Below are 14,760 nucleotides of genomic sequence, written 5' to 3' on the forward strand. Positions count from 1 at the left end.
TGGGTTGGTGAGTAGGTAGGTGAGTGTGGGAGGTCGAGTGGGTGAGTGAGGGGGGTCGAGTGGGTGAGGGGGGTCGAGTGGGTGAGTGAGACGGATGGTGAGTGGGTGGGGGAGTTTAAGTGGGTGAGTGAGTGGATGGATGCGTGGGTGATTTGATAAGTGCATTGCTAATTGTGTAAATGGCTCGGTGAGTCAGTGAGTGCGTGCATGGGTGGGTCAGTGAGAGGATGAGTGGGTGGGGGAGTGCGTAAGTGGGTGGGGGAGTGAGTGGGGGAGTGAGTGAGTGGGCGGGTTAGTGATTTAGTCGATCATTGTGTGATTGAATGGCTGAACGGAGGGGTAGGTAAATGGGTGTGTTTGTGGTTTAGTTAGTGTGTGTGTGGATGAGTTAGTGGGTGGGTGAGTGGATGATTGTGGGAGGTTGAGGGGGTGAGTGGATGTGTAATTTAATGGTTGTATAGGTGGGTGAGCGTGGGAAGTTAAGTGGATAAGTGTGTGAATGAGTGAAGGAGTGGGTGAGTTGAGTGGGTAGGTTGTTGGATAATTGGGGTGAGTGAGTGGGTGAATTATTGGGTGGCTGAGTGGCTGTGCGGGTGAGTTAGGGGGTGGGTCAGTGTGGGTGAGTTAGGGGGTGGGTCAGTGTGGGTGGATGGGTGATGGAGTCGGTGATTGAGTTTGTAAATTGAGTGGGTGATTGAGTAGTAGGGTGAGAGTGAGAGGTTGGGTGGGTGGAGGTGAGGGGGTTGGTGAGTGGGTGCGTGAGTAAGGGGTTAAGTGAGTGAGGGGTTGAGTGAGTTGGTGGGTGGGTGAATGAATGAATTGATCAGTTAGTGTGTGGTTGAGTGGGTGGTTGGCTGATTGGGTGAGAAGATGGGTCGTTGAGTGAGTGGATGGGTTATATATTGAGTGGGTGGTTGTGTGATTGATTGGCTGAGCAAAGGGGTGAATGAGTTAGTGGATTTGTGTGGTTGAGTTACTGGTTAGGTGGGTGAGTGCATGAATGTGGGAGGTTGAGAGTTCGTTGGTGAGTGTTTGAGTTAGATATTGAGTTGGTGGTTATGTGATTGAGTAGGTGAGCAGAGGATTGGGTGAGTGAATCGATGTTTATGTTTGAGTTAGTGGGTGGGTGATTGAATGAGTGGGAGGTTTAAATGGTGAGTGAATGGGTGATTGAATGCTTGGATGGGGGGTGAGTGATTGAGTTGGTGGGTACGAGATTGAGTGGGTGGCTAGGTGAGTGGGTGAGATGATGGGTGGGTGAGATGATGGGTGGGTTAGTGAGATGATGGGTGGGTTAGTGAGATGATGGGTGGGTTAGTGAGATGGTGATGGGTGGGTTAGTTGATGAGTGAGTGGGTGGGTTAGAGATTCAGTGGGAGGGAGGGTGGGTGAGTGGTTACGTGGATCGTGGGTGAGTAGCTCAGTAGCTGGTTGAATTGGTGAGTTAATTTGTGCGTGATTAAACTTCAATACTTAAACACCTACCCTTAAACTCCAACCTTTAAACGCAAACCCTTGTGTTTAAGCATTTACGTTTAAGGGTTGGCCCCTAAACGCAAGCCCTAAAACAAAACCCATTAATGCCAATCGTTGAACACAAATCCTTCAACACAACCCTTATATACGACAAACCTTTAACCGCCAACCCTTAAACCTAAATGCTTTATACACAATGGGTGACAACCCTTTAAACGACAACCAATAAATGCCAACCCTAAAACACAAACCCTTATATTCTTAGCTCTTTCGGTAAAGTCACGTTGAAGGGAAACAATAAAATATATATAAAACAATAAAAATTCTCACGATGTTTCGACCATAACACAAGCGGTCATCATCAACCATTCAACGCCAACCCATAAACACCAACCCTTTAAACGCCAACCTTAAAACGCCAACCTTCAAACGCCAACCTTCAAACGCCAACCCTTAAACACCAAACCTTGAAAGTCAACCCTTCAACACCAACACTTTAAACGCCAAACCCCTAAACACAAACCCTTAAACGCGAACGCTTAAACGCCAACCCTTATTAAACACCAACCCTTAAACTTCAACCCTTAAACACCAACACTTTTAAATGCCATCACCCCTTTAAATACCAACCCTTAAACACCAACCGTTACACGCCAACCCCTAAACACTTTCCCTTAAACACCAACCCTTAAATACCAACCATTAAACAGCAACCCTTTAAACGCCAACCCTTTAACGCCAACCCTTAAACGCAATCAATTAAACGCCAAACCTTAAACACAAACCCTTAAAACGCCAACACTTAAACACCAACCCTTTAACGCCAACGCTTAAACGGTCAACCCTTAAACACGAAATCCTTAAACACCAACCCTTAAAGAGCAACCCTTTAAACAACAACCCTTAAACGTCAACCCTTAAACGCCAACCCTTAAACACTAACCCTAATACGCCAACCCTTAAACGCCAACCCTAAAACGCCAACCCTTAGACACCAACCCTTAAACACCAACAGTTAAACGCCAACCTTTATACAGCAACCCTTTAAACGCCAACCCTTAAACACGAACCCTAAAAGAACAGACAATTAAGATGCGTAGCAGTGATTGGCTGGCTGCAAATGCAGGCGCGGAACAGGTGCCAGGTTGACGGGAGATTGAGGCGATGGGAGGACACCAGCTTAATTCCAGCAGTTAATGAGGATAAATACGGGAGCGTGTGAGGCAGAGAGTTAAGTTCATCGGAGTGAAGACAAGAGGAAAGACAAGATAAGTCCGGGGCCCGCTTTTCACACCTCCAGCGGTGATGGCTGATCGCCCACTGGAGGCAAGGGTGAGGTTGGAGAAGTGAGGGCCGTCAAGCTAGCAGTAGAGAGGCAAGTAGAGTACATAGCGGAAGGGTAGCAGTGGAGAAGCTAGCAGAGTATATAGCGGAAGGCTAGCAGTGGAGAAGCTATCAGAGTATATAGTGGAAGACTAGCAGTGGAGAAGCTAGCAGAGTATATAGCGGAAAACTAGCAGTGGAGAAGCTAGCAGAGTAACGGAAGGTAGCAGTGGAGAAGCTAGTAGAGTATATAGCGGAACGCTAACAGAGAAGCCAGCAGAGTGTATAGTGAGAGGTCAGCAGTAGAGAAGCTAGCAGAAGATATATAGTGAGAAGCTAGCAGTGGAAAGGCTAGCAGAGTGTACAGTCGGAAGCTACCAGAGTGTGTAGTGATAGGCCAGCAGTGGAGAGAGCGAAGCGAGTGGAGCGTGGCCAGCAGGCTAGCAGTAGAGAGGCTAGGAGAGTGAGAGAGCAGGCAAGCAGTGGAGAGGCTAGGAGAGTGAGAGAGAGCAGGCTAGCAGTGGAGAGGCTAGGAGAGTGAGAGAGAGCAGGCAAGCAGTGGAGAGGCTAGGAGAGTGAGAGAGCGCAGGCTGGCAGTGGAGAGGCTAGGAGAGTGAGAGAGCAGGCAAGCTGTGGAGAGGCTAGGAGAGTGAGAGAGCAGGCAAGCAGTGGAGAGGCTAGGAGAGTGACAGAGAGCAGGCTAGCAGTGGAGAGGCTTGGAGAGTGAGAGAGAGAGCAGACTAGCAGTAGAGCGGAGTGAGCGACGCAGACGAGCAGCGGAAGCGAGAGAGTTACGGCGGTAGTTACGGGGTGTTGAACGCGAGGAGTTCTGTTCAATAAAAAGTGACAGGAGAATAAGTCTGCGTGAAATAAAAACACATTTGGTAGCGTCCGAGTGAGCGGGCATGGGACCCGCAGTTGCAGTGGTCGCGTCGGAGTCTGCATCTACTCCGCTGATGGTGTTGTTCAGCTCTATTGCGCCGGCTGCCGCAGGTCCGCACATTCTCCGCGACCGAGGGCGACTGGACGACATTTCATCTCCGCTTCAAAGCAGCGTATCGCTCCATCAACTGGTTGGAGCACGAGGCATTGCGGGCCCTGCCGAGGTCCCTCCATGATGACTCGTTGGCTGCCTTCTACTCCATCCCCGAGGCCGATCGATTGACACTCGCCAGTGCCTGTGCTGCAATGGCGGCAATTTAAGAACCACCGTCGACCATCCGAAAGGAAGTTCCAGCTCAGAAAGCGGGGAGGCACGGAGTCACCCCTGGCATTCCGCAACGCTCTGTTAGCCCTCGGGCGGGCGGCCTAACCTTCCATGGTTCGGGCAGTTCTCGACTCGCTCGCCTTGGAACGGCTATTGGCGGTGGCAAAAGAGTTGGGGGTCATCCTCTCCGTCGCAGCCGCCGACGACCTCTCGTCCCTCCAAATTGTGAAGAACATTCAAGCGCATCTGGGCCTCAGGGAAGAGCCAGCTGCGATATCGTGCACGACGGTGAAAGGGGACTCGATGGCCGGCGACGGCAACACGGGGATACGTGTGGGGGCTAATGCCCCCCTCCCCACTCCCTATTAGGTGGGGGCCAATGCCCTCCCCCCCCACCCGCCATTGGGGGGGGGGGGGAGTAATCAATCACCTCCTCCCCCTCCTGGCGCGTCCTAACCGCGTGATAACGTAATGGTGTGACTCGCAGCTCGCGGCTGTTCAAAGTTAATTAATTATTTCTACTAAGCCGTTGTGTCAACAAGCCAACGGCGCTCGGAATCAATTAATTAATCTGCGCGCTACGCTCGCGTCACTCTATTTAATTATTTATTTGTATGTGCCCGCACGTCGTGCATATACTGATTAAAGTCACCCACACACCGTCGTACGCCGATCGCTGTCCCACCGCTCTTCATACACACACATGCACCACGCGTCAAACATCAGTCTGTGCTAAGATTTATTTCCCAGAGCGAATAGTGACCCCCTGTTTATGGCCCCCTCCAGCCAGCACCCTTTGGACCGTGCCTAATCTCCTATCACCTAGCCGTCGCAGAGTGCATCTATCCTCCAAGCTCGAGCTGACTGCGAGCTGGACTGAATCGGCCCCTTCCCCCCATACTGACCCACCTTTCCAGCTGCACGATGGGGGTTGGGGAAGATGCCCGCCTCGGAGACTTTGCCCGGGCAATCGTTTTCAGCTGCACCCTGCAGGCGTCCCACGGACACTGAGGGCGGCTGGCGTTCTCTCCCACTCCAGAAGAACTCTGATCTAATCCGCGCCCTCCGGCCCCCTTATGTCCCCAAAGCCCCTTAACCCCCGGGTCATATGACGTCATCCTGCGCATCCAATCGAATCCTCTGCGGCCGTTTTGAGTGCTCTGGCCGTTGGGGGGGGAAGGGGGGGGGTCGCGTCCCCCCCCCTTCCCATTGTCTCTGTGCCTGCGGTCCTCGCCGTTGATTCATCGATAATCCCCTCGCTCCCTCCAACTTAAGTCAACTCTTATCTGCCTAGGGGCTTTTCCCTCCCACCCCACTGTTTACTCTGCCGCTGGGTACTGGCTGAAGGTCCCATCCCCCCGTGTTGGGTATGCTTCATCGCGGCCGGCCTGTAAAGCTCTACGCCCCCTTTTCGGTCTGGGGGGCTCGGCCAATTTCCTGATCCGGGGAAACCGTGGAACGTCCCTGCTAGCGGGGTCCTCGGGTGAAAACCCATCGTACCAGGTGATCCCTCCTCGAGACCCTACGGGGGTGCATGCGAGTGTTTAGTGGGGGGGGGGGGGGGGTACGAGGAGAGGGTAGCGCCGGCTGAGCTGCTCCGCTGCGGTGGCACCACATACGCAGCCCTGAATTCAAGTCCACGACGTGTGAAGATGCAAGGTGGTCGGTCACCGGGAGGGTGGCCACCACGTCGCGGACCGCCGAGGGGCTATGCCTCGCACGGATGCTACAACTGCAGGCGGATGGGCCACATCGCCAGGAACTGCCGGCTGCGCGTTGGCGGTCCGCCGGGAGCTCCTGCGACCTATGACGTCAACTTCTCCTCATTCTGAGGACCACAGGCGAGTCGCTACGCATCATGCACATGGCTGTTTCATTCAGGGCAACACAGCACGGATGAGTGCATCCGTGCTGTGTTGCCCTGTAACCGCTCATCCCGACGGGTTGTATGATAGTAAATGGTATGCTTTGGCGTATCGGGCGTTCGGTGCCACGCCAGGTTTAGCGGACGTTATGGCGCTTATTCAGGGAGTAGAGGTCCGAGTGGTAATCGACACGGGTGCTTCGGCTACCCTCATTTTGCTGCTGACTTTTTAATCGTTGCTGGCCTCACCCCAGCCACTGGAGCAGGTGGACGGGCCATGTATTGCGGCAAAATTAATGGTGGTAGTCTCAGAATTGTGGGTCACATGATTGCTACGATACAAATAGGGGATGTATGCATGCATGGCCTTGTGTTGGTTTCCACGACTTTGGCCGTACCGTGCTTATTGGGCGTGGATTTCTTGCGCAGGATGCCCCTTAACATTCAGCTGGATAAGGGCTGTATTGAGATGCCATCGGGACAGCGTCTAAATTTCTTGAAAACATCTACGAAGTATACCACGATCAATGCTGTTGTGCAGGCTATGGTTAGCCGCTGAGCCCGAGTGGCTGCGGCGGTTGTGAGGAAATCGGGAATTGACATCCGATCAGCGGGCGCGACTTCGCCGGCTTTTGCATGAGTGAAAGTAAGTTTTCAGTAACGCCAAATACGATATAGGCTGGACAATCCTATTACAGCATCATATTGACACAGGGACTGTGCCCTCGATTCGATTGACCTCCCACAGGATGAGCCCGCATGAAAAAGATTGCATTCAGAAGACGGGGGACGAGATGTTGGCCAAAGACAGTCTCCCCCTCCATCAGCCCTTGGGGGGCACCCATTGTATCAGTCAAAAAGCGTGATGGCTCGTTGCGATTTTTAATAAGGTTTCTGTGGCGGATTCATTCCCGCTTCCGCGCATGGATGATTCTTTGGACGCCTTGTCCGGTGCGCATTTCTTCTCGACCCTCGATCTTTTGTCGGGATTTTGGCAATTGCCTTTGGATGAGGAGTCAAAACCAAAAAAGGCTTTTCGTATGCCACAGGGGTTGTATCACTTCAATGTCCTTGCGATGGGACTCCACTCCACACCGGCCACCTTTCAGCACCTTATGGAACTGGTTTTGTCGGGATTGCAATGGGAATCGTGCCTTATTTATTTGGATGACATTGTTTTCGAGCGACCAACGGCGGCATCCATAACCGAAGCCTTTCTGCAGGGGTATGTGCTGGACAAGAGTGCACCAGAGCAGTTACTCGCTGACCTAGGTAAACATTTTTCATCGAAACTCACGTTTTGATCGCACAAGTGGTCGTCCTCAGGCGGAAAAAATAATCCAGCAGTGGAACTGCTGAACCAGCGAGAGAGCTGTCATATATGTGGCGATGAGCAAGCAAGCGGGGTCTGAGCTGGAAAGGAATTCCATCCACGGACGCAAGGACGTCAGTTGTGTTAATGGAGGAGACTAGGGAGAGAGAGATTAGCATGAATGAGCTTCCGTCGCCGCATAAGAGTATCATTCCCGCAGATGCGCACAACAGCAGTGTTAATGAGAGATTAGTACCATGAGAGTGCAATCCAAAGGACATGTGAGCATGAGAATGCAATCCAAAGGGCATGTGAGCATGAGAGTGCAATCCAAAGGACATCTGAGCATGAGAGTGCAATCCAAAGGACATCTGAGCATGAGAGTGCAATCCAAAGGACATGTGAGTATGAGAGTGCAATCCAAAGGACATGTGAGAGATCTAAGAGAGAGGCACAGAGAGAGAAACAGAGTCGGAAATAACAGCTGACATAGGCAGGTAGGATGGAAACATCACAGTCAGTTAAGACTGTACCTGGTTAATAACGTCCTTCCAATGATTGCTCAGTTTGGACCCATTTTGTTTTATTTTTCTACCTACGTGACTTTACCGAAAGAACCAAAGAGTATGGATTCCTGCAGTCACGAAAGCTTCAAATCAAAATTTTTCATCGAAGCTGTTAAAGGAGGAGTGTGATTCACTCGGCACTAAAAAGATTGGGACTTCCCTGTACCACCCACAGACGGGATGGTTGAGCGCTTACATCAAACCTTGACATCCATGTTGTGTCAACAAGTTAATGCGGCACAAACCGACTGGGATTTGCACATCCCGAGCGTTCTGGCCACCTATAGATTGGCCCCACACGCCTCGATGGGGTACTCACCCTTCTATTTGATGTATGGGCGGGATCTGGAGGCTCCGGCGTTGGTGAAATTTGGCGTGCGTCCGCCGGGTAAGGCGTCGGCCGTACCGGTTCCCATGCAGGTGACCCTTGAGCGATTGAGGAAGGCTCGTGAGGCCTCCTTAAGTAATTCAGCACGGCGTCAGGTGGCCAACGAGCGCTTGCGGGGTAAGCAAACTCCACGTGAACCGTGGCGTTAAGGTGACAAGGCATGGCTCCATTGCCCCATGGTGCCGGTCGGCACGTCACCCAAACTACATCGCCCGTGTCAAGGGCCAGTAGAGGTCGTTGATGTTCGTCGATCCCAGTGCGTGCGTATTCAATTCGGGTGACGCCGGTGATATGTGTACCCGTCACGGCTAAAGAGGTTTGAGCCACCGATTTACGATCGTCATCTCCCGTCCCGAAGCGGCCTGTGTCAGATGCGTCCGACGAGCCTGTCACGCCGCCCCAAGCAGACACACCTCAGAGGTCTTGTCCCCTTACACCCACAGGTTCACGACGACTAAGGCAAGGCGAGCCGACCGGCTGGCCACCGGAGTCTAAGTTGGAGGAACAGCCGCAACCGGGTTGATCGTTTTGGCGCGACCGTGACCCACGGGAGGCTCACAGTTCATTGGGGAAGAGACACGGCTCCTTGTCGAGCGCTGAGCCGTCTCTTCCTCCGGCTGGGCGGGACCCAGTTCGTGGCGACGGACCGGCGGCAGGAACCCGCTCCCGGAGAACTGTTTTTCATTGAGCAATCGGAGAGATGGACTGCATTGCACACACTTGTACATATATGCATATTTATTGTTGTTGTTGTGTTATTGTTGTTATAACCTGTGTCACAGATTCGCGCATTTATTTGTTGTATATACGGTTAGCCGGGACGGCTAACCGTGATGTAGTGGAGTAACGCGCGCGGGGGTTTGCAAACGGTGTGCACGCATGTGAGAGTTATGGACAGTGAGGTCACGTTAGGGCGAACAGGTGCTGCGAGAGAAAGCAACGAGACGGAGACGGTCAATTAAGATGCATAGCTGTGATTGGCTGGCTGCAAATGTACGCGGGAGATTGAGGCGATTAGCAGCGGAAGCCACGGGCGTGAGGCGACGGGAGGACGCCAGCTTAATTAGAGCAGTTAATGAGGAGGATAAATACGGGAGCGTGTGAGGCAGAGAGATGAGTTTGTCGGAGTGAAGACAGAGGATGGCTGATCCCCCACTGGAGGCAACGGCGAGGTTGGAGAAGTGAGGGCAGACAAGCTAGCAGTAGAGAGGCTAGTGGAATCCTAAGTGTGATTGCGCAAAGACTAGCAGTAGAAAGGCTAGCGGAATCCTAAGTGTGATTGCGCGAAGACTAGCAGTAGAAAGGCTAGCGGAATCCTAAGTGTGAGTGCGCGAAGACTAGCAGTAGAGAGGCAAGCAGAGTACATAGCGGAAGGCTAGCAGCGGAGAAGCTGGCAGAGTATATAGCGGAAGGCTAGCAGCGGAGAAGCTGGCAGAGTATATAGCGGAAGGCTAGCAGTGGAGAAGCTAGCAGAGTATATAGCTGAAGGCTAGCAGTGGAGAAGCTAGCAGAAGATATAGTGAGAGGCTAGCAGTGGAGAAGCTAGCAGAGTGTGTAGTAATAGGCCAGCAGCAGAGAGAGCGGAGCATTGCAGGGAGGCTGGTAGTAGAGAGGCTAGGAGAGTGAGAGAGAACAGGCAAGCAGTGGAGAGGCTAGGAGGAGAGTGAGAGAGAGGGAGCAGGCAAGCAGTGGAGAAGCTAGGAGAGTGAGAGCGAGAGCAGGCAAGCAGTTGAGAGGATAGGAAAGAGAGAGCGGAATGAGCGAAGCGAGGGGAGCGAAGCAGGCGAGCAGCGCAAGCGGGAGAGTTACGGCAGAGTTACAGGGTGTTGAGCGCGAGGAGGAAAGTGACACAGGAGAAAAATAAAAACACTACATATTAACACCATCCCCGACCTGAAGTCAACTTGGAAATTTGGCTTGCTAAAATCCATGCAGCCCCAGACACCAACGCCTAAAACAGCAAAGCAATCAGCTGTATTGACATAGCTTATACCTTACACCAAACCAGCATCACACTCGATCATTACATGCTCCACAAATATTGCAACGATAACAGTCCTGCAAGAATTTATTGCCAGACGATTCCCAAAAACACATTAAATCTTCATATTCAAAATACCGCTTCCAAGATGCACGATAATACGTTATTTTTTTAGCACTCTTTATAGATTCTGTTTTACAATTAATGTCCACCCTACACACTTCAGCAGTGTTATGCTCCACAAACACAAAGTAAACTCGCCACACTTGGGGTTAGCAACTGTCCAGATATGACCCTGTGTTCAGGTGGCAGGAATTGTGTGCTGAATTTTATTCCGGTAGACAGCACTGTTTTGATAGACTGAGGCTGATGGAGAAGTCTGTCTTGGTTTGGTAAACAGTGGAAGAGGTAGAGACCCTAGCCACCCTACATCACGTAGCTGCAATGTTCCCTGTATGCCCCGTGTCTGTATGTGTGGCTGCAGTGGTTGACCCTGCACAAAGAGACAAAGGCCCCTTCCGTCTGTCCGTGGTGGTGCCCGCGAAGCCCAGACGCCCTCACTTGCGTGCAGACTCGTAGTTCTGCACAAACCAGCTGCACGTCTCCATCACAGCTGGAACGTGACAGCGCAGGCAATCACAAGCTGCGCTCCACCATACATTGTACTTTATAGTGAATACTGTACACACGTACCATGTATAATTTTTAATTTTTTTATGTGACAAGGAGACCCGTGCATGTACACAATTATACGTACACAGTGATGATGCATTAATGTTCCCATGTGTTTCGTTAAAGGCCCAGTTCAGATTGTCATTAACCCTGTTCCAGTGAACACCTTGATAGTGAACATTTTTTGGTCCACAATTGGTTCCTTATAATGAGGGAACAGCTGTAACTCAATTGGGATTACACGTGGCAACATTGTCCCCTACTCCTGAACAATCTTAAGACTCAGTAAGGCATTCCTGGTTAAACAAGCAAAATTATAATACATATGCCTTGGATGCAATCAAATTAGAAGTTTACAATTTCACCGTGTGAAATCTCTAAGGTACCAACTATGGATGTCCTGTTTCCCCATCACGACCATCGCCGCCCATGAAAGAACATTTGCAGAATTCTTCTGAATAATTCACATCCTAATACCTGTCACTGCGTGGGTGATCTCTTCATGAAAATTACAGAACTGGAGCCCTCAATCCCAACACTACTCTCCATTATTGAGCATGGTGGCCGAGTGTCAGGATGTAAGCAGAATTCAACAATGAAAAGCTACATGCCAATGTAACCCAAGGAAAACATGTTCAATCAGAAGCATGGATACTGATTTGAAAAAAATGGGGAAAAGCTGAAAATGTATGAATAGTAATACATGGGATAGATGGATGTTTCAGAATTCCATTGACAGTAACAGGAGCATATGAACCAGGGGACCAGGGCAAACAGGGACATTATTTTGACTTGAGAAAGCAGAGCAGGCTTGAGCAGGACGAGTCTCACTAGGAAGGATGACAACCGGTGGGTGAGCTTTATGATGGAATGGCAGCCAAATAATGGACACTGGAGGAACCCGATGAGCTATAAAGATATCCAGTAATGGATTGTGATATCGCTGGTTATTGCGTGGGAAGGCCTTCATCCAACAGTTGATAGACCATGGCAGATGGTGATAACGATGAATATCTGATTACCACTGTAGATAGAAACGAAGACTCTGCTTACCTTGGTGGAAAGGTGTGAACCTGAAGTCCGGCAGGTATTTTCGTAGCTTTGCATTGTTGGCCGTTTTCTTGAACTGCCCATCCGATTTGCTTGTATCAAACTGAGCAAAATCTGTAAAGGTTTGGCCTCTGGAAATCAAATGCTCAACAGATGGTGTCATTTTCAGTTCGCGTGCAGGAGTGAAATGGATGGTGGCAGCACTTGACTGTGTGGGATGGTGACAACATAAGGCATACATCCAGCAGCAGATAGATAATGGCTGATAATGATTCTGCATAGCCCGAAAGCAGCATGGTCGTATGTTTACACATAACTGCCTTAAGACTCTACGGAATCACCCCAGCAGCCTTTAAAAATATGACGGCGAGTTTTGGCTGATTTTCATTCACGCAACCTCTGTTGGGCTTGCATGCCGGTGATGTTTTTCCGTCATCATACATATCTTTTTTGTAATTTATCTGAGCCCGTACACATTATTTATCCGTTAACAGACTGTCATTGACTGTAAATAGTACTGAGAGTGATTGATTGCTTTGATTAAATCTAGGTTTGCATCTCAGGCAGAATGCAACTAGTCAGGGTTCTCTGGCCAGATGGTATGAATCAAACTATGTGCACTTTACATGTAGCAACTATGTCGAGATCCTGTGTATTGAATATCATTGTGCTTACATTTCAAACTAACTTTCCAGTAAAAAAATAAACAAATCTGGTGCTTTATAAAAAATAATCATATCTGCAACAGATCTGTGGCCCATTCCCCATGGCCTGGAGGATCAGAAGTGGTCCAAGAACCAGCGCATCAGAGGATACGATGACGTTTCCCTTGAAGTCCATGGCCTTGACAATGGCTTCAGCTGCTTCTTTGATGGACACCTCATCCTCTTCCCCAACTAAAAGAAAAATAATCCCCGTAAAGCCTTAACAGACTGTTGGGGCAAGTGCTGTTCGCGTAGTTCCCCAACTAAACACGCACACACATACACATAAGATCCCCATACACGAGCACGATGCCTCACATGACACACACTTGTGGGAAGTGGTGGAATGGGCCGGAACACGACGCTGTGCCTCACCGGTACCTCTCAGAACAGGAGGTTCCTGCCACATTTTCCACAGTAGGGGGCAATATTGCTGCATGTAATCCCAATTGAGTAATTTGTTGGTAAATTTTCATCATTGGAATATTTTGGCCAAAACCAGTTACATTCAGTTTAACACGTAGACTTTTGCGACCAGTATTATTCCGGTCTTAAATAGTGCTGGACGACGTCATAATTAAACCCCATCAGGTTTCGAGATCAGAGGCGGAGGTGGTATTGTAATTATATAATAGATTAGTAATCAGTTAATTGGGATGTGATTCCTCTATAAGGAATTGTAATATGTATTGTGTATTACTTAATAATATGCTTCCAGGCTGCACTAAGGTTCCAGTTAACGAGTCACTTAAATCACTAGATACACTAGTAAAGAAGACAGGTTTGCCAGAAGATATTTCAAAACTATCTGACCATTGTCTAAATAACACATTTCTTATGGAGAGGTGATTTCTTGAAACAAAAGGAAGGAGCAACAATGGGCTCTCCTTTATCTCCTGCTATAGCAAATCTATACATGTGTAATAAACGACTTCCACGACGACTGTTGACTGGTGTCTTTTTATTAATAGAACTTCTGCACAGCTCCGCTCTCTATCTCACTCTGGGTAATTTCCCTCTCTCTACTGCTGTTGACGAGCCGTTCTCTGGCCAGTGTCGTGGCACGCCTCTCTTTCCGATCCCGCCGCTGGCTGCGGCGCGCCAGGAAGAGAGGCTGCTTCGCTGGGAGTCCACCACGTGGTCGTCAGCGAGGAAAGTTTGAGCGGCGATGCAGTTCGGACCCGAGGCTTCCCACACCGACCACGGGTCCCATCCTGCCTCTGCTTATATTCGTTTTGGCGGAGCAAAGCTCCAGCCACACCCCCTCGTGGAACCATCTCGATGGTTCCCATACATTCTCTCTAGCTCTGCCCGTTACCTTTGTCCTAGATGGAATCCCCGCTTCGGATTGGATTCCGATTACCCAGTAGTGGCCATGCAGATACCCCTTGTCACCCCCTAGGTGGTGCTCTCTCATTACACATGGAAAACTTTGAAACAAAAGCACTTGCCTCTAGTACATTAAAACCATCTTTTGGTACAGATATGTCGATGATACTTTGCTTGTCTGGCCACATGGTAAAGATATACTTAATTTTAAATCATCTCAATGCACAAAACCCAGCCATCCAGTTCACCATGGAAATGGAGGTGAACAACACACTCCCCTTCCTAGATATTTTGCTTGGGCGCAGACTAAATGGTAAAATAACACAGCATTTACCAAAAGGGAACGCACACTGATGCCTATCTGAATGCAGATTCGCATCATCACCCAGCACAGAAATCCTCTTTCATCAAGACGCTCATACATCGGGCAAAAACAGTGTCAGATGGTGAAAGTCTAAGGAGAGAGATTTAACATGTTAAAGAAGCACTACAACTGAATGGCTACAGTAATGCTCAAATTAACAGAGCATTGAATGCCAAACCAAGACCGAACAACAATACTGCTGAAAGTGATCAGATAATTATCAAAACAATTAAAATTAGCCCACATCTTACTTTAATGTTTTGCAAAAGCAAAACATTAAAGTAAGATTTGGTACGGTACACAAAATTAAAAAAACTAGTGTCTTGTACTAAAGATGAATTACTTAAGTTATGAACAGAAGGTGTATATCGGATCAATTGCTTATGCGGTAAATGCTATATTGAACAGACAGGACGTAACAGCGTAATACTAAAAGAATACCAAAGGAACATTAAATTATCTCAAACACAACTATCGGCAGTGGCAGAACATGCTTGCCAACAAGGACACTCAATTTATTTTAA

General features: G+C 49.5%; 1 protein-coding gene across 3 annotated transcripts in view; it reads right to left on the reverse strand.

Annotated features, from left to right (window-relative positions):
• Nucleotides 1-10,186: 10,186 nt before the first annotated feature.
• Nucleotides 10,187-14,760, reverse strand: part of GFUS (GDP-L-fucose synthase) — a 62,870-nt gene continuing 58,296 nt past the window's right edge. For 2 of the 3 annotated variants that reach the window (XM_076068678.1, XM_076068677.1), the window contains exons 9-11: nt 12,656-12,735; nt 11,843-11,942; nt 10,187-10,730 (exon numbers count right to left, since the gene is read on the reverse strand). In XM_076068678.1, the coding sequence (XP_075924793.1) occupies nt 10,675-10,730; nt 11,843-11,942; nt 12,656-12,735 (236 nt within the window). In that variant the 3' untranslated portion in view covers nt 10,187-10,674. Of the gene's footprint in view, nt 10,731-11,842; nt 11,954-12,655; nt 12,736-14,760 lie in introns of all 3 variants that reach the window. The other variant, XM_076068679.1, reaches the window with a different exon arrangement.

Source organism: Petromyzon marinus, chromosome 22 (assembly GCF_048934315.1).
Source record: "Petromyzon marinus isolate PM22_M1 ecotype Great Lakes invasive population chromosome 22, UKy_Petmar_22M1.pri1.0, whole genome shotgun sequence".
Taxonomy (NCBI): domain Eukaryota; kingdom Metazoa; phylum Chordata; class Hyperoartia; order Petromyzontiformes; family Petromyzontidae; genus Petromyzon; species Petromyzon marinus.